Consider the following 20,468-nt stretch of genomic DNA (forward strand, 5'->3'; position numbering starts at 1 on the left):
CAATACTTTCATACGACTATTAACAAAACACTATATTTTATCACATTTATTTGTCTATATTTTTCACAGTTGTCGACTTGATTGAAATTGAGTTATGGTGTCTATGGTGAGGTCATTTGTGACTCGTACATGGCATTACTCTCTTGCAGCATCACCACAGTGCCTCACTACAGTCAGGCACAGTCAAAATATCAGCATTAATATATTTTGTTTTGTAAATAATAAAGTTTATAAATATTTTTTGATCTACAGCACGTTCTTCCACGTGTTGGTCTTTGATGTTGGGTGTGTGTGTGTGTGTGTGTGTGTGTGTGTGTGCTCCTCATTATATCAGTGTTAAGTTGTTTTGTTTATGCATTTTAACTTCGATATTATATGTTTTTCATAATAAATAATGCTTTATGAGCTTAACTTCAAAATGTTTAAAAGAACATTGACAAAAAGGAGGAACAAACGTTGTGGACTGTACATGATTTACAGACGTATTGCTTCAGCAGAGAGTCGGTCTGTAAGGGTAAACAACTTGAAGAAACATATTTGGTCTCGTGTGACAATAAATAACTCATAATCGAAAAACTCCAAAACGAGGCAACAGAAGATAAGGTGTACAGTGTGTCTTTAGCGGGATCATTTAGAGATAACCAAAGGCTGTGTTTTCCAGGTCTGAATATTATACCACAGAAGAAAAGATTAAAACTCGTAATACAATAGTTTGATAATGTCGTTTAAGAAGTGAAGTAACTCACTACTCAAAGACCCTTATAAGTGGAGTAAATCATCACTCAAAGACCCTTATAAGTGGAGTAAATCATCACTCAAAGACCCTTATAAGTGGAGTAAATCATCACTCAAAGACCCTTATAAGTGGAGTAAATCATCACTCAAAGACCCTTATAAGTGGAGTAAATCATCACTCAAAGACCCTTATAAGTGGAGTAAATCATCACTTAAAGACCCTTATGGAGGCATTCAGAAGGTTAAGTAAGACACTGTAATAGAAATAAGTCGTTTCATTTGGTGTGATCAAAATAGAACACCAGTTTATTATACATTACACCGTGAGACACAACACCAGTATAATCTCTTAAGCGCATCTCACTCAAATTTACAACGCCATGGCAACTGTTTCCTCACACGACCCATTATATAAAATCAATTGAAGTTATACAGAGTAGTGCTTTATTTACCGGTGAACCAATAAAAACAGTTAGTATAATTAAGGGAAACTTGGATTTATTAATCTACATACGATAGGTCATTATTGCCCGTTGAAGAATATGCTATTTTACACATTATTATAAGCTAAAGAAAACTCATTATGCTCACAGTGCTTAAGGTGTCTAGATATTTCTGTACTCTCTTAAAAGGCATTTGCTAATGATTGTGTAGAGTACATGAAGGAGTAATGAAGCATTTAACAAAGATAATGTTAATTAAAAGTTTTAAAAGGTAACCTAAGGTGACGAAGGGAGTCAATCGGTGACAACACAAGAGGGACTAAGCAACATTTTCATGTATACTTTGTCTACATCTTTCATCGCAACACGTCAGAGGTCGAGCATAGTATGTGGAGTACTGTGAAGGATGACAGGTCGATGGGTCGTACTGTTGCGTGTGTGGAGAGTGAGGCTGTGGCTCCTGAAATCTTACATGGGGCTGTGATGTACAGCACTGGAGGTCTTGACGATGCTCTTGGTAGTCCAGTGGCACGAAGGCTGATGGCACTCTATCGCTCGGCTTCATGATATATTGATTTTCTTGAACTTTGTGTTTATTATGGTGATAAACTCGTTGTTTGTCGTCACTAGAGTGCAAGTGTTCATGAACTCCAGAATAGTGTTGATGGTGGTGATGCAGATAGTGCAGTTGTTGATGTTGGTCAGGCAGGTGAAGCTGCTGGCCGTGAGGCACCTCGTGATGTTTCTGATCATCTACGCCATCATACATATGTTGATGATGATGAGTGGCTGTACTTCCGTACGGCTGTTGATGATAATGTACATGGGAAATTTGCTGGTGTTGTTGATATGAATTTTCCTTTAACTGATATTGAAGTTGTTGGTCCTCATGACACTGCTGGTGATGATGTTGAGGAGGTGACAATTGTTGTCCTTGTTGTTCATGTTCACGTGATAGCTCATGTATGGTGTGATGATGATGCCTGTACGGAGGAGTTTGTAAGTCTTCCTCTTTTTGTTGTTCCGTCTTATGTTTATGTTGAAGCTGAAGCTTCTCTATCGGTGAATTACTGCGCTCAAGTTGGTGCACTGAGAAATGTTGTCCAAGTTGGAGGAGCGGTTGAGCATGTTGGTGATCTGGTTGTTGCGGTGAACAACGCTGTTGAGTGACTGACTGCTGCATATGTTGTTGTTTAAGTTGTTGTTGCTCCAGTTGCTGTTGTATGTGGGGCTGGCCATGATAAATGACTTGTGTGGCGGGTTTGGAGGGAAGGCAGAGAGGTGGTGAGTACTGTAATGTTGGGCTACGTAAGGTTGTGCAGGGACTTTTGCTGGTGTAGTGTGATGACAGTGGCTGCTTAAGAATTCGTTTGGGAAGTAGATGGGAAGGAGGTGATCTTGGAGGAGCTGGATGGTTAACCCACGAGTCGCTACTGTGCAGTGACGAAAAGGACACTCGGTCCTCCTCCACGTGGTCCGTAAGTTTCTCCTGGTGATGACGAGGCGACGAGGGCTTGTAAGGTCTAGAACTCTTCAGGCATACATCTGGTATATTTGAAGTCAGGCCCGAAACCTTCCCTCTCTTGCTGACGCTATTTTTCCGTTTTAAGGGACTGTCAGCAGAAGAAATACTGATATTGTCATCAGAAGGAAGGCCATCACAGTGAGTCAAAATATGTTCTTTACTTACATCTCTCGTTAGGTTGTGTAGGGGGCTGTTACACACTCGCCCTGGACTAGTAGCCAGCGGCGAAGTAGAGTGTGATTGTTGCAGGTCTCCACTCACTCGTTGACTGGTATATGAAGGTATCAACTGTGGCGCTCTCTTTCTGACTTGGTGATCAGCGAGTGGTGACGCGGTAGGTAACTGCTGTGTTCCCCTTTGGTCTTGGCATCTTGTAAGTGGTGAAGGGAGACATAAACGGTGAGGGTCTTCAGTGTCTTGGTGTCTGTCTGACGGTGAGGGACTATGTTGGTGAGTTGTCCTGGTGGATTTATCACTGGTGAAGGGTGAAGAGGTGCGTGGTCTAGGGGAGCTTGTAATAACTTGGTGAGTGGCGATGGGTAGTGTGGGATATTGCCCAGGTGATTCCTTGTTATCTTGTTGACCGGTGAGTGGTGGTGTTGCCTCACCTGTCATCACCACCTGGTGTTCGCCACGTCTGGTCTCCTCAGGGCTCGCTGTTGTCTTAAGGCACAGAACCTGTTGGTCACAAAGGTGTCTACAAGAATTGTGTCCATAATAAATTAAAAGCTGGAACCCATGTTTTGACACAGTTCTAAGTACTTTTCCATGAATTTATTTTGTGTTTACCTTTGAAGGAAAACATAATAATTATTACTAGAGACTGGTATAAGCATAACTTTAATAACAAAAAGTTCACCTGACATGAGACTCACTTGGTTGTTGGCAGGAGTAAGGTTATCAAGAGAGCAACTTATCTCAGGCTCATCATGACTAATGTCTCCAGGAGTTGTTGCTGGGGTGTACACATCTAAGGCTGCAGTCTTGTTCGATGATCCTACGTGAAGAGACCTTCTTGTTTATCATTGATTAAAAAAAAATCAACATCCATGTTGACATCTCAAAAAATGAGTGAGTCTTATTATCAAATAATAGCAAATGAGAACTATATAGAATGATGTCATTACCTGAGGCACTTCTCTTAATTGATCGTCGACGGACAAAACAAACAATGATGGAGATGGTGAGGACAAAAAGTGTAGCCGCGGTGAGAGAGAACAACAGCAGGAGGAGTCTCGGTACTCGACCCTTTCCGCTGTCCTCCACGTTGCTAGTGCTGGCTGCCTCCTCCTCCTCCACACCTGTTCATACATCAATTATAAAATATGTCAAATGGATATAGAAAAAAGAGGTTGGTAAGGGAGGACAATACTTAGTCTTTGTGTAGGGATATTATTTGTATGGATCCTTATTATTTTCTCTGAGGCAAAGGTTCTAATTAGACCCAACCAGCGGTAGAAACCCCTACACGCACGCACACACACACCCACACCCACCCACCCACCCACACCCACCCACACCCACACCCGCCCACACACCCCAGAACACATATATGTTTTTTATGAGGTGAAAAGTATAAATTAAAGACGTTATTATCACGTAAATTGGAAACGACATTTGCAATTTCCTTTCCAAGAAATATTAAGAGAAAATATAATTTATAGGGAGAATTGGACTCAAGATTATTACCAAACATTTATACACCTGCATTTACTGTACAGTCTATGTGTATTGCTAAAATAATCATTAAATAAATCTAATAGCACTACATCCCAGATAAACACAAGATAATTATTGATACCCGCCTGGTCAATAGATACCTGCCTAGTGAAGCTTGAATGACTAAGTAGAAAATAATGAGGGGTAGCGGATGAGGGCAAAACCGTACCTGTACACCTGCCGGATATGTAAACGTTTTGAGCATTTATTTACAATCGACCACCACTTTCCCGTTCAGCTGTTCAATCATTTTTTGTTTATTTCTCGAGAATAGCTGGAGAATTGACATGTTTTTATATGTTTATGTTAACACTTTTCTGTGCCAGGGAACTAGTGTTTGGATGTTTGTTTTTTATAAAGTCCAGAAGCCTTTAATGTCTTTTTTTCCCCTCATGACTCTTCACAGGCGTCTCATAACACACTAATCCATTTAAATTTTTCATACAATATTTTTTTCTCCTGTCTCCCCCCAAAATTGTTTCGTTAAATTGAAAACATTCACTCCTCTGCCGATACTTGCAGCTCACTCACTAGAGCATGTCTCTTGTTTCCAGGAAAAACTCCAGTTAAGACGACCTAAAATAAACATTACAAGACAGCCATTGTCACAGCACAGCTGGCTGAAGCTGCCACAGTGGTCCTCGCTGCGTGGGCGGATTTAGGTTTCATTTCTGAGGCTGTTGTTGTAATTCGTGATAGCAGTATGCTGTATATAGTTTCTGGCTACCAACAGTGTAGTTAATATAATGTAAATGGATTGAACAGTGAATTATGTTAATTATTTCACTGAGGTTAATTATATAAATTAACTTTAAATCCAAAGTAAGTTAATTGGTTGGTAATTGTCTCGCATGTTTTTGTTTTATTTTATCTAATGTTAAATAAATCTAACACATCTGTTGTACTGTACGGGAGAACATTGGTAGCAGCGTGCACGATGGAATTACAGAACAGGTGATGAAGTGTGGCCTTGAGAGTGCTGTGTTGGGGAGACCTCTATGAGGATTATAGATTATTACTCACAAAGAGAACTACATTTTTTTCAAGTTTGTCTTGTGAGAGATACTGATGAAGCTCCAGTAGGTCTTAGTACTTAATCAGTGTGGTAACGATGACTGCTAGTGAGTTTTTTTTTTTTTTTTTTTACGGGCATTAGCCCACCCGGGCACAGGTCATTTTTAATGACCTGTAATTGTGTGTAAATGAGGCAGAAAGTTAGATCAGCAACCTGGGACTTGGTCACATTTTTTTTTATTGAGGACTTATAAGCATGACTACCCATTAGGAAAAGTGTGGTTACAGCTCACTGTGTACGTGGCTGGCACTGCACTAGACATCGTAAAGGTTTATTGTCTTACAAATAAGAGTGAACCTCCAGGCGGTCCTGATACTTACTCAGCGTGGTGACTACGACGGCTGGTGAGGTGAAGTGGGAGCGGCCGTGGTGGTGGTAGGTCTGGATGGTGAAGTAATACTGGGTGCCAGGTGTGAGCCCGTCCACCTCCGCCTCGTTAGTGTTGTTCCAGGTCACCTCCGCGTACTGAAGGAGACAGAATACTTCTAAACTCTTTCTTGTTGATGGTATGATTCATGTGCACCAGAATTAAACAATATATCGAGAGGGACACCAACATATCCTTTTACTCACCTGATAGCCCGGGATACCAGTTGCTTGATATCGTATAGTATAACCAAGTATTTCAGTATCGTTGTTGACCCACGAAATGGTGACGGAACTGGCTGTTACTGTCGTCACCTGAGGGGGGGGGGAGGTTGCCTAAGACAAACATATTATCATATTCCTAAATTGTCAAGGAATCATTGCGGGTGTTGTAATTAACCGATAACATTCAGCAGTGAGATACCATAATGTAACAGGGTGCATAAATAGTGTAGTGACAACCAATAGCAAAAGCATTTTATACAAAGTTAAACGTAACTAAATTCCTCACATTAAAAATGGGTTGATAATGATATAATTTAGAGCCTGGGTGCAGAAGTTAGCTTACCTGGAGGTGTGTCGGTGGGTGAGGGACGAGGGGAGGGCTGAGAGTGTGGTTAATGGTGAGTGAGCCCAAGGTGTTGACCGCCGTACAGGTGTAGTAGGTGTAGTCCCTGACGGTCACCTTCCTTATCTCCAGCACCGACCACCACTCCACCAGTCCGTCCACAAGCTGTAAATACCACGCCACTATTACCGTGTGTCTACCACAATCCGGCCCACAAGATCACTCAACAAAGCCAATAATAACTTTTGTTGCCCTTGTGGTTCCGTGGTAGCGGTTCCTGTTTGCACGTTGAGGTCCCGGGCTCGATTCCTGCTGAGATATATATATAAAGAGGGAAATTGTATATGATAGTTTTGTGAGAATGCTGTAGAGTGCAGAGGAAAAAATATTAAGAACTAACACAGTAGTTGGACGTGGAAGGGTAACAAGTGTTAAGGCAGAGTATTGCATGGTCTACAATCCTAAGGTTGTATGGCCATCATATGGGAAAGGAAGGCGGAAGATTGGTAGGAGAGAGAGAGAGTAAAATACCAATAATATGGAAGGATGGGAGGAACACTTGACGAGAGAGGGAAAGAGCAGCGGTAAGTACGAAGGAACAGAGAGTGTAGCATCTAGTGATCTGTAGTGGTGGCTTACCTAGACTGAGTGGATGAAACCAGTGATGTATCTGAGGCCGTTTTGTGGAGGGGAACAATCTGTTACACCAGTGAGAACGGATGAATGATAACGAGTGAATAAAGAATGTGTGTATGTCTGTTTCCGACTACCCTACAATAAATGGGAAGAAGTGTAAAAATGTGCAGATAAAAATTAATATCACCCAACAAAAATATTCTTCTCAATTCATACTTCTCTGCGCCATGTGTCGTCAGCTTGGAAACTTCGCATGCACTGTAGCTTGACTCACTAAAGCAAATTGTTGACGCTAATTTAGGAAAGATAAACACATTCACCTTACCTGTGGGAGCGGGACGAAGTATTTGTGGCTGTTCAGTAGGACTCGATCATTGTTTAAGGTCCATCTGAAGGTGGGTGCAGGAGCTGCCATGACGCGACACTGAAGTTGTGTGCTGCCCCCTACTGGAGCCAGCCACCTCCGCACGATCGCCTCTTCCGGGTACACTGGCAGCCAGGGTGCTTCTAAAGGTACAGTGCCACATAAGGTCACGTCTACCATCACTCCTGGCTCAGAAGTGCTTCACTTGTAGTGAATGGTGTGTACATTTTCAATGGATATCAATTTATATATCAGCATTAACATCACCTCCACAGTAAACACGAAACAAAAAACATCTTACAGGAAATGTCTCAACGAGAAATGTATTAGATCTTAAGCCACAGAGATCTGTAAATATTTAAATTGGGAGTTCAACATAATTTCTCAGGAGGACTTGCCGATCTATTCTGGATCCTCTTCTCATTTATTTCCCTCAGAAGTCACCAACCTTGAGTTTCAGAAAAAAATCGGAAACATTCAGCAGGTAAAATTTGTTCTCAATATCTTCAGTTTCTTCCGCATATTTTTTTTTACTTAACCTATAATCCATTCCCGTACAGGCAGAAAGAATTAATAATATCCTTCAGATTTTGACGTATTTACACAGACGAGCAAGGTGTCCTACTGTAGGTTCCGATTTCATCAGTTTCAGTGGTTTTCAGCTTAAGACTTACCGGCCTTACTCATAGTTGTAGCAAAGCGTCACCTCAGCTCCTGTATTTACTAACCTAGACTACGCGTACACGGTATATAGACTCAAGTTGTTAAAGCCCAGTAATACATTATAGCATCAATATCTCTGGTCCTCCCTCCAGCCAACGACTGCTCCCCTCCTAGCGACTGTTCCCCTTCTAGTGACTGTTCCCCTTCTAGCGACTGTTCCCCTTCTAGTGACTGTACTCCTTCTCGTGACTGTTTCCCTCCTAGTGGCTGTTCTACCTATGGCTCCAAAAGTTCCTTGTTCCTTTATATTATTATTTGTAAATCTACAGCGATTTTACCAAATATTTTTTTACTTTTTTCTTATCAATGAAGGAATCTACAAGTATTTGATTAAAATCTGTTTTCTTTTTGATAATTTTTCACCAAAAATTTTCATCAGAAATTTCTTTTGAATTTGTGAATTTTATGTGAACTGAGACATGTAGGACCAGAGTGATGCAGCTGTTTAGTAACCAGTGTATATCCTCTCATGCTACCTGTGAGGACCATCCCTCTGTGGTGAACACCGACTCCCAATCCTGGCCGAGTTTTGTGCTGGAACAATTTACACAGTACTATTGTCCCTTGGAACACCATACTGGTTCGCATTGACCCGCACTTGTTTTGGCTGTAAACGCCTTAGTTAAGGAAGTTCAGGTGACGGGCAAGTCGAAGGGAATGATTGAAACCCGCCTTTTGACACACATCAATAAATATTGAATGCGTCAAAAGGCGGGTTTCAGTCATTCCCTTCGACTTGCCCGTCACGTGAACGTAATATCAGAGTTTTGAAGGAAATTTTAATGTTTTTATGTAATTCTGGTTTGACATTTCTTCATATTTATTGTGAAAGAATATACTGTGTTAATGCTGAAAATAATAAACAAAATCAGTGAAAAATATAACACAAGGCAGCCAGTCTAACGCCGTCATGGGAAGTACGAAAGGTAGTAATGTACAGAAGTTACAGAGCTTCTATCAAGGTATTTGTTCTGCCTGTAGGACACCTATGTTAGTAATAAGTAACCCGGGACTAGGGTGTCTATCGTTTGTGCTGGAATATCATAATTTTCTGTGATAATTAGACACATGAACATAATTAAACAAAATCTAGATGAAGGGAGAGGGTGAGGCGTGGGGATAACTCACGGGAGACGAGGAGAGCAGTAGTCACAGAGGGGGCTGAAGAGACAGTGTTGGAGGCGTGGCACTTGTAGAGAGCTGTGTGTTGCCTGGACACTCGCTCCACCACCAGCCTGGCAGACCCCACGCCCCACCACACCTCACTGCCGGCACAAACTTTACTACTGCATAAACTCCTCGTATCTAGTGTTATTATATGTTAGACTATTAACATAATTTATACACGGCCAAATGTTTGTTTAATTGTTGTTATAAACTTTACTAAAAAAAAATAGATCAAATGTAAAATCATCTTTCATGTTTCTGATATTATTTATGCATTGTGGTGGTGGTGGTTGACGATAGACTGAGCCCAGGTGTTGGTTGTGAGGGTAACTAACTATAAGATATTTCACCGTTGGCGTTAACGTAGTTTTTCAAGTCCCTAGTCCAGGTAACTAGGGAGCTATGTCAAGTAACCTGGGTGTTATGTTATTTACCTTATATCTCTGGCGTCTCTGCTTCTGATGTATTCATACTTGTATTCCTCACCTGGTGTTATTGCTGTCCTTCATCCAGGTAACATTGGGAGTGGGGTTGCCAAGGGCTGAACAGAGTATAGTAGCGGTGTCTCCTTCGTCCACAGTCACCCGCTTAGGGGCCTCCACGCCCTCGGGCCCGTCTGAGAGTGACACATTAAATTGAATTGAATTGAAACAGCTTATTTAGCCAGAAAAACACAGATACAGAGTGGATAATAATAACAATATTAACATGGCTGAGCCAGTTGAGAACCTGAGCTCTCTTGTAGACACCTGATATATACTATACATTTATCTCAAGGAAGTATTATGTAACATTTAGTATCATCTGGAATAGTACAATAGCATGGTGGTAAAAAGAACATGTTACCACGGTTATCACTTCAATATTTTTTTTCTTAGGTAAACTGTGGGGAAACTCTTGGGATTTTTGTTCTTGTATAACGTTAATTACACACACACACATACACACACACACACACACACACACACGCGCACACACACACACACACTTACAGAGCACGTTGATGGTAAACGAGGAGTTTAGAGAGGCCCTCGGGTTGGTGGCGGTGACAGAGTAGCTGCCGGCGTCCTGGCGGTGCACCCTGGCCAGGTGGAGCTGACCCTCGGCCCCTGTGTCTCCGTCAACACCCACCACACTCTGCGGTCCTCGCCACCATGTGTAACTGTATGTGTACAGGAGGATTTTCGTGTGTTTTTTTCATACTACTTTGAAAAACAAGAGTTTATTTCCACTGATAAGAACAGACTTGGCTGTGACAAACATCATTAACCCAGTTTGGACGGGGAAGGGGAGCGAGGCGGGGTGGGGTGGGGTGGGGTGGGGTGGGAAGGAGGACTTCATTAAATGTGGGATTTCTGAAAATAATGATGGCCATAACTGTATTATATATTAATCGTGATAATGATAATAGTTAATTGGCTTAACCATGAATTACCTTCACTGACGTACAGTAATAAAATAATAATGATCCTCCCAGCTGGAGCACTACTGTCCTCTGTGGGATGGGTGTGACACTTCGCCTCCTCCATCGAGTGCAGAAAAAAATGAAATAATCAATTTTCCAGAAACTTTCCACCATTCCACATATGCTGGTATATCTCACTGCTTTGCCCATTTAATAGATACTCAACAGTGCAGCCACCACACACCCTCCATCGGCCTACGAGAGCTTATGGAGGGCCCGAGGCTATTCTGTTGAAGCTCCGTTATGTACAACTTCTGCCTATATATAACCCACACTAGCATTCCCTGGAACTCCCTGCCACAGAGAATTTTTCCTTTTTTTTTTTTTTTACAAAACCTGCATTACCCCAAATCCTTAAAAAAACATCTTTAGCAAGGGGACGCCACGGTGAAAAGATTTGGCAAATATCTCTTTCGTTAACCCTCTCAGAGGCCGGGGTGTCTCTCAGCTGAATAAAATTGTCTGGCTTTACCCAGAATAAAACACCTAAGTGCGACACTGGACTTGAAAGGATTTAAAAATTGTTGAGGGCCTGCGGGTGACCACATGGCCTGAGAGGATGCCTGGTGTCCAGGGAATGAGGGTGAGTGACCACCAGGCAACAATAGAGGCGCTTGATGTCCTAAATGTCATAAGGATGAGTCACCACCTGGCCTGCGTAGACGCTCCCTCGGCTGCCTGTCAACCTGTCAGCCTTAAATCTTAGCTCTGGTTGGCCAAGGTTATGATAGAAGTGTGGTAACTACCGATCTATTTGTTTCTGTAATGTTTGTCTGTGACGTATTTAACCCGTTGTGCGCGGGTTCCCCTCTGAGCTGAATAAAATCGTCTGGTGTTGTCAGTTAAATATTAAAAGTGGCGTCCCCAAAGTGAAGGAGTTAAGTAGTGTTAAGGGTCTTATGTTAAAGTATACCTGTACATGGAAATAAAATTTACTGTGTAGTAATTAATTAAAATTAAGACACACAAACTAAGGATGTGAACACTACATCACCGTCAAACTTTCCACAAGTTAATTTAGTGTGTGAGTCATACTTCGTTGATCTCTGACAACTTATAATTACTCAACTCTTTCGTTTCTATTTAATCGATATTAGACTATTATCATGAGTTAGTTGGTTAATCATTGATATCTGTGGTATAGGTTGTATTATGTTACCCTTACCCCCATCTTGCCATCACCTCCACCTGTCTCACGGGAATTTACATACAATACCCGGGTGTACACTTTATGGTATGGTTTAAGTAACTATTGTGTGGGTGATGACAGTAGTGAAGGAGGGGCAGGTGATGCATGCAGCCCCATGATACAGTAAATGGAGTTGTGTGTAAACCATGTCTGTTACGACAGCCTGTAGACTCATAATGTTAGCGAAGTATGACCATCTCTAATATGTCTATGGAGTATGCCCATACTGGCATACAACAGCGTTAATTAAACAGAAGTGATAGAAGACGTTATTTTGAGGTGGTCTGGGCGGGCGAGGCTGACACTAAAAGAAACAGGGAAAGCATATTTATTTCAGAAGGATGTGAGCGGACAGAGATGAAAAATTCATTATAATTAGCATGCGAAAGCCCCTTGATGAGAAAGGTGCAGATGTCACTGGGGTTGGTGGAGGATTTAATTAATTTTTTTCCACTTCATAGTAAAATGTGCCTTACGGGGGAAAGAGCGGCGGCTGTGTTTTCTAACAGTTGTAACTTTTGCTCTGGTCGCCTCCCATGACTTGAATTAAACGCGGGGGTTAACTGGTGGGGGGGGGCGGGGGACAGGTTGATCTTGACTGGCATCTTAATGACCACGTCCATGATGAGGGTAATCACTACGATGGTTAGTGCACCTGCAACAAGATGGCAGGACCTACCTGACGGGGGGTGGGTTGGCCGTGGCTACTACGTTCACGATCAGGTCTTCACCCTCCACCACGTCCACCACCCTGGCAGGTTCCTCCACCCACACAGGGCCGTCTGTAAGGAAAACCTCCATAAACAATGTATATAATGTATATCATTGAGACAGGTAGGCGGGTGGTTTTTGATTACCTCTTGGAGCTGTGACCCTGCCTCCAGTTGTCCCCAGCCTGTGGATTGGCATTAGGAGGGACATCCAGCCATAACACTTACCATCCTTACCCACCACCCTCACCAACACCCTTACCACCACCCTCACCACCACCCTTACCACCACCCTCACCATCACCCTTACCACCACCCTCACCACCACCCTTACCACCACCCTTACCACCACCCTCACCACCACCCCACCACCACCCTCACCACCACCCATCTCCACCACGACCACCCTCACCACCACCCTTACAGCACCCTCACCACCACCATCGTCCATTACCCTCTACCACCCTCGTCCATCACCCTCGTCCACCACCCTTACCACCACCCTTACCACCACCCTCCCACCAGACAACAACAACCATACATTGTTCCTAAAAAGATGCCAAATCTCAAAAGGTCCATTACCACCCCCGATCTATACGGCCAGGCAATAGACAACCTACCTAGACCAGCATCCGCCAGTAGGGTCGGCGCTCAAAAAACCCATAAATGGGATAGGGTAGGCTGACACAACCCTAACACACTATTAGCTTAACTAACCTACAGCAGGGCGGTTAGCCCGCCCTCTCTTACCTCCTCTTAAATTTCTTAACTATAACTTCCTTCCCCCACCTCTAATCTTCTTTCACCCCTCCTTTCTCAAAAAAAACAAAAAACAAAAACAACAACAACAACAACAACACCAACTCACCAACCACCCTCACCAACCACCCTCACCAACCACCATCACCAACCACCCTCACCAACCACCATCACCAACCACCATCACCAACCACCCTCACCCATCCACCATCACCATCCACCGTCACCAACCACCGTCACCAACCACCATCACCAACCACCCTCACCAACCACCATCACCACCCTCACCAACCACCATCACCAACCACCGTCACCAAACCACCACCACCCTCACCAACCACCATCACCAACCACCATCGCCAACCACCCTCACCAACCACCTCACCAACCACCATCACCAACCACCATCACCAACCACCTCACCAACCACTCACCATCCACATCACCATCCACCATCACCAACCACCGTCACCAACCACCTCACCAACCACCATCACCAACCACCATCACCAACCACCGTCACCAACCACCGTCACCCAAACCAACCACCTCACCACTCACCAACCACCACACAACCACCTCGCCAACCACCCTCACCAACCACCCTCACCAACCACCATCACCAACCACCATCACCAACCACCGTCACCAACCACCCTCACAGCCACCATCACCAACCATCACCAACCACCATCACCAACCACCCTCACCAACCACCCTCACCATCCACCATCACCATCCACCATCACCAACCACCGTCACCAACCACCACCACCCACCAACCACCATCACCAACCACCGTCACCAACCACCGTCACCAACCACCCCTCACCAACCAGCCACCATCACCAACCACCATCGCCAACCACCCTCACCAACCACCCTCACCAACCACCATCACCAACCACCGTCACCAACCACCCTACAGCCACCATCACCAACCACCATCACCAACCACCATCACCAACCCTCACCAACCAACTCACCCACCCTCACCAACCACCTCACCAACCACCCTCACCAACCACCATCACCAACCACCATCACCAACCACCATCACCAACCACCATCACCAACCAACCACCCCACCCCTCACCAACCACCCTCACCAACCACCCTCACCAACCACCATCACCAACCACCCACCACCAACCACCACCACCACCATCACCAACCACCGTCACCAACCACCCTCACAGCCACCATCACCAACCACCCACCAACCACCATCACCAACCACCATCACCAACCACCATCACCAACCACCATCACCAACCACCCACCAACCAACCCTCACAGCCACCATCACCAACCACCATCACCAACCACCATCACCAACCACCAACCACCATCACCAACCACCATCACCAACCACCCTCACAGCCACCCACCACCATGCCACCATCACCAACCACCATCACCAACCACCATCACAGCCACCATCACCCCACCAACCACCATCACCAGCCACCTCACCAACCATCACCAACCACCCAACCCCCACCCACCATCACCAACCACCCATCACCAACCACCATCACCACCAACCACCATCATCACCACCACCATCACCAACCACCATCACCAACCACCGTCACCAACCACCATCACCACCCATCACCAACCACCACCAACCACCCTCACCAACCACCCTCACCAACCACCCTCACCAACCACCATCACCAACCATCGCCAACCAACTCACCAACCAACTCACCAACCACCATCACCAACCACCATCACCAACCATCACCACCAACCATCACCAACCACCCTCACCAACCACCATCACCAACCACCATCACCAACCACCATCACCACCACCATCACCAACCACCATCACCAACCACCATCACCAACCACCTCACCAACCAACTCACCAACCACCCTCACCAACCACCATCACCAACCACCCTCACCAACCACCATCACCTACCACCATCACCAACCACCATCACCAACCACCATCACCAACCACCCTCACCATCCACCATCACCACCACCCTCACCACTACCCTTAGCATCACCCTCACTCATCACTCTCACCACCATCCTCAACCACCCTCACGCATTACAGCTTGTCATCACACACACACACACATGTATAGGCATAACAGGTAAATTGTATCTTGGGTTAAAATCGAGTAAAGAAATATTGCATTAATACGGTAAAGGCAGAAGGTAAGAAGTTAGTATTTAATAATCTCAAGTTAAAAGTAATTGAAACACTGAGAAGAGACTGAGGTGAGGGAGATACCACACACTGACAGGTTCTCACCATCACCAAACTGCCTCTGACGAAGTAAACAAGAAACGTCGCTACTCACACAACACGTTGAGAGTCATGTTAGTCGTCACGGTGACACCCAGACCGTTGTGGGCCTCACAGCTGACCACTCTCCCGTCATCATCCGTCACGGCCCTCAACAACAGCTCTGACCTGAGGGGTGAGGGAGGGTAGTGAGGGGTGAGGGAGGGTAGTGAGGGGTGAGGGAGGGTAGTGAGGGGTGAGGGAGGGTAGTGGAGGGGTGAGGGAGGGTAGTGAGGGGTGAGGGAGGTAGTGAGGGGTGAGGAGGTAGAGGGGTGAGGGATGGAGGGAGGGATGAGGGAGGGTAGTGAGGGGGTGAGGGAGATAGTGGAGGGGTGAGGGAGAGGGAGTGGAGGGGTGAGGGAGAGGGAGGGGTGAGGGAGGGTAGTGAGGGGTGAGGGAAGGGGTGAGGGAGGATATGGGAGGGGTGGAGGGATGGTGGAGGGGTGAGGAGGATGGAGGGGTGAGGAATGGTGGAGGGGTGAGGGAGGGGATGCAGGGGTGAGGGAGGATGTGGAGGGGTGAGGGAGGTGTGGAGGGGTGAGGAGGGTGTGAGGGGTGAGGGAGGGTAGTGAGGGGGGAAGGAGGGTATGCTTCATTAGTAAGGTCATCAATGATCGTCTTAATATAGTGGGTAAATGAGTGAAGGGGCGTTTATATTTTTTGGGGGGTAACCTGATAAGCACAGCGCTCTGAAGGTTCCCCTCAGGATGGAGATAAAATTAAATTGTGAACCTTACTTTGATCTCATTTGTGGCTCACCAATGTAATTATGAACAGTCTAATTGTTTAACTAAGTCAAGAGAAAGCTTGGTTATATGAGGTGAGGCGGGTGGAAATGGTGGAGGAGGAAGAATGTGTGAAGAGAGTGGAGGAGGAAGAATGCGGGAAGGTAGTGGATTAGCAAGAATGAGGGAAGACGCCGAGGGAAAAGAGGGGAAGAAGCGAGTCCAGTTAACAGTTTGGGAGTTTGTTTGTTTGCCATTAATATTTTCGTCCACAATCAAATATAAACGAAGGAGGGCTAATTGGTCCCGTGTTTTTTTAAATCGTAGTTCCAACTCTTGATAGTTTTTCATAGTGTAAATAGTTATATTAAACCTCATGTCAGTTCTTCACCGTAAGCATAAGTGTATTAATTATGGTACTGAAACCTTTTGCTAATCATAATAAATGTACTTTAAGGAGAAAATGAACCATGCCCGCTGGCCATCTCTTGATATATAAATTGATTCGTCTTACATTGTCATTCTTAACACCGAGAAGACAAGTAAACTGTTTGAACTGCAGGAGGTTGTGGCCCCGTAGGAGGCGTCAGACCACCTACCTGGTAATAGTAGCCCCAAACAGTCCAGGAGAGTGACGGATGGTGGCTCCCTGCACCGTAATCCCCTGTGAGTGCCAGGTGATGATGGTCAGTGGTCGACTGGGGGAAGACTCACAGGTGAGGGCCACTGTCTCTCCCGCCTCCACACTACTCGGCGTCACCCACCCTCGCACCTCCTTCACCGGCACTGTTAACATGGAGACAGTGCCGGATTAACCATGAGGCACTTGAGGCACTGGCCTCAGTCCCCCCGACTCTAAGGGTCCCCCAAATCCAAACATTCTCGAAGTTGAAGCATATAAAACATGAACTTCGTTCAACGATGTCCTAGCAACGTCTCAATTTTCTGTCTCTTATGAACATTAAATGTGTTATTTTGCAGAAGCTTAATATTGATGAAATCACTGATAAATTTTGGTATATTTTATTCTTGCTATATATATATACCTTGAGGGTAGGGGGCCCCAAGTTGATCTGTGCCTCAGGCCCCTACTAAGCTTAATCCGTCACTGCAGCGAGACGATAGTTAATGTTCCTCACACGTGTTGCAATAATGTCTAGTGTCTGAAGTGTTGCATTCGTGTCTAGTGTTTTTTATTTTTATTTTTTGTTTTTTTTGTTTTACGGGGATTAGCCCACCAGGGCACAGGTCACTGACCCACATCAGGGCCTGGGGGTGAAAATGTAATAATGATGAAAATAATAATAATAATAATAATAATAATAATAATAATAATAATTCAGATAAGTAAAATTTATAATAAAAAATACAAAATAAAAATAATAAAATAATAATAATAGTAATAATAATAATAATAATAATAATAATAATAATAATAATAATAATAATAATAATAATAATAATAATAAAAACATAGAAATACAAAAATTAAAAAAGATCAAGAGTGAGAAACAATATATGTATGTTGTGTTGTCAATGGTAAGAGGAACAATTGAGACCCTGCACTTATGTGTAAATGAGGCAGAAAGTCAGATCAGTAACCTGGGACTTGGTCACATATGGCAGCAGGGTCTACCATTAGACAACACATTATGCTTCCAATATCTTCCCAGCCGGTAGTACCTCCCTGTTTGGTAGCTGCCTACTGCCTGGTGTGTCTCTCTGTATACTTGGTTATGACGTGATCAAACTGGGAGGGACTCAGGACTATATTGGTGCGGGGGGGAAGTTTAACCTGGGAAGCTAAACAAAGAGATTTTCTGGTAAACGCTATTGAACTTCTCTTTATGTCAGAAAACGAGTAACAGAGCCAGCAAGAGTCTTGCTCTGCCCGGCAACCGAGTACACTCCATCAAAACACGCAGGCAGGTTCCATATTGGGCATAAATACATATTGCATTAGACACAGATATGATCCCCTGATCAATCATGTTTTGTGTGGGTGTATGCAGACATGATCTGCTGGATAGGCGCGTAATAAGGTTAGTAATTAGTCTCGTCAATTAACAATTAATGGTTATGAAAGATAGAACTCTCTGTATAATGTATATGGGTTACCCTGGGGATCATAAGCATGCTCACTATAAACTGCTTTATTTCTCAGGACACAAACATATGGTACACCTGACACGCATGTCTGGTGTACTGTACTGGGCAGAGAAGCGTGTCAACGTGGATGCAGAAGTGCTCCACTGACTCCTAAACTTTCCATAGTGGTCTTAAATCCACCATTCGTCACTCATATATTGCCACAATACTTCACAGCATCTGACAGATAAATTATAGTCCGTTTAGCGTAACAGCACTTACTATCAGGTACAAAGACACGTTCCACTAAGTAAAAAAAAACAGACCGCAGTGGACTCACCAGCTTTTGAGAGAGAGCGAGAAAAAAATTATTTACATAAAAAATACTCGGTTGAGAGGAGGAATGATTAATGGGGGAAAGATATAACACCGTTGAGCAGATGAGTGAGTGGGTGGGAGACGAGGGTCAATAGTTAAGAGAAAGATTTATATCTGAACTCATAACAGGGGGAACATCAGGGATGATTAAAGTAGTCAAGAAAATGGAGTGAGAAAATTAAAATCACAGAAAAGAATGAACAGCTCAATGCAAGAAGAGAAGCTAACTAAAGAGAGATGGGGGAAGAAATTGACTCGGAGAGAAAGTAGGTGGTACAGGGAAGCAGAAAATGGAACTCCGCAGATGAGATGGAGAAAAGAGATTAAACTGTGGTGAGAGGACAGAGTTGTGCTGAGTAAGAAAAGTGAGTTAGGGCCGAGAGGGGGAGCGGCAGCAGTGTCAGGGGAGAGAGGTGAGGGTTAATTACGTGGGTTATGATAGAGCAACTGAATTTTGGGAATAACCACGAAAAAAAAAAGACGAGTAGTGCAGCGAGGACACCAAAGCCTGAGGGAGAGACATAACTACGAGAACTCAGAAATAGTATTGTGTGGAGGTGAGGAGGGTGAAGTACGCTTGGAGGGAGAAGGGCTGTGGTCAGGTGCCCTTCTAACATTGTTGTTGTTCACTGAGTTTAGGCTAGGTAGTACTGTGTGTGTGGTGAAGGTAGTACTATGTGTGGTGAAGGTAGTACTGTGTGTGGTGAAGGTAGTACTATGTGTGTGGTGAAGGTAGTACTATGTGTGTAGTGAAGTACTGTGTGTGGTGAAGGAAATAGTGTGTGGTGAAGGTAGTACTGTGTGTGATGAAGGTAGTACTGTGTGTGGTGAAGGTAGTACTATGTGTGTAGTGAAGTACTGTGTGTGGTTAAGGAAGTACTGTTTGTGGTGAAGGTAGTACAGCGTGTGGTGAAGGAAGCATGATATATGATGAAGATATCGCACATAATGGTGGTGATAGTACAAAGTGTAGTGAACCTAACACACGATATGGTTAAGTAAAGTGAAAATTAAACGTGGTGATGCTAATGACTGTGGAGTAAATGACAATGTTTGATACATTAACATGGAGGTGAATGGGACAGGATTGCGGTATATTAAGTAGAGGTGAGGCTGTGTTGGTATGGGTAGGTAGTGTGACGCTAAGCCCGGAGAAAAATACGGTATGAGTGTGAGAGGGGACTTGGCTGGGTAAGGAGGATTTTCTCTGGGGTTTTGTTGGAATATCTTGCAAGGGTTTTGACTTACCAGTAGTAGCATACATCAGGGAAACTGGTGGAGAGGGGTGATGTGTCACACACGTTAGTATCTCGACACATTCACTTTTAACCTCATCAGTCAGTAAACCTTCACCAAGAGTATGTCCAAGAACAGTTGCATGACCAACAGCTTTCTTATACACTGTGAACCTAAGTATAAAGATCCATAAAGAAAGATACACACACACACACTACACAACTGTACAGTATATCATACAGCATTTGATGTCGCTGAGAGAGAGAGAGAGAGGCCACACCTGAAC

At 44.3% G+C, this 20,468-nt stretch overlaps 1 protein-coding gene across 1 annotated transcript in view; it reads right to left on the reverse strand.

The window, feature by feature from the left end:
* Nucleotides 1-1,013: 1,013 nt before the first annotated feature.
* The window catches only part of LOC121860244 (nephrin-like), a 45,121-nt gene continuing 25,666 nt past the window's right edge, over nt 1,014-20,468 (reverse strand). Inside the window, exons 6-18 of the mRNA XM_042357332.1 lie at nt 17,080-17,266; nt 15,772-15,884; nt 12,655-12,757; nt 10,314-10,483; nt 9,808-9,937; nt 9,283-9,419; nt 7,393-7,574; nt 6,432-6,596; nt 6,071-6,178; nt 5,818-5,962; nt 3,831-4,004; nt 3,579-3,700; nt 1,014-3,381 (exon numbers count right to left, since the gene is read on the reverse strand). Of these exons, the coding sequence (XP_042213266.1) occupies nt 1,498-3,381; nt 3,579-3,700; nt 3,831-4,004; nt 5,818-5,962; nt 6,071-6,178; nt 6,432-6,596; nt 7,393-7,574; nt 9,283-9,419; nt 9,808-9,937; nt 10,314-10,483; nt 12,655-12,757; nt 15,772-15,884; nt 17,080-17,266 (3,620 nt within the window). The 3' untranslated portion in view covers nt 1,014-1,497. The remainder of the gene's footprint in view (nt 3,382-3,578; nt 3,701-3,830; nt 4,005-5,817; nt 5,963-6,070; nt 6,179-6,431; nt 6,597-7,392; nt 7,575-9,282; nt 9,420-9,807; nt 9,938-10,313; nt 10,484-12,654; nt 12,758-15,771; nt 15,885-17,079; nt 17,267-20,468) is intronic.

This window comes from Homarus americanus, unplaced genomic scaffold (assembly GCF_018991925.1).
Source record: "Homarus americanus isolate GMGI-L3 unplaced genomic scaffold, GMGI_Hamer_2.0 scaffold21914, whole genome shotgun sequence".
NCBI lineage: Eukaryota > Metazoa > Arthropoda > Malacostraca > Decapoda > Nephropidae > Homarus > Homarus americanus.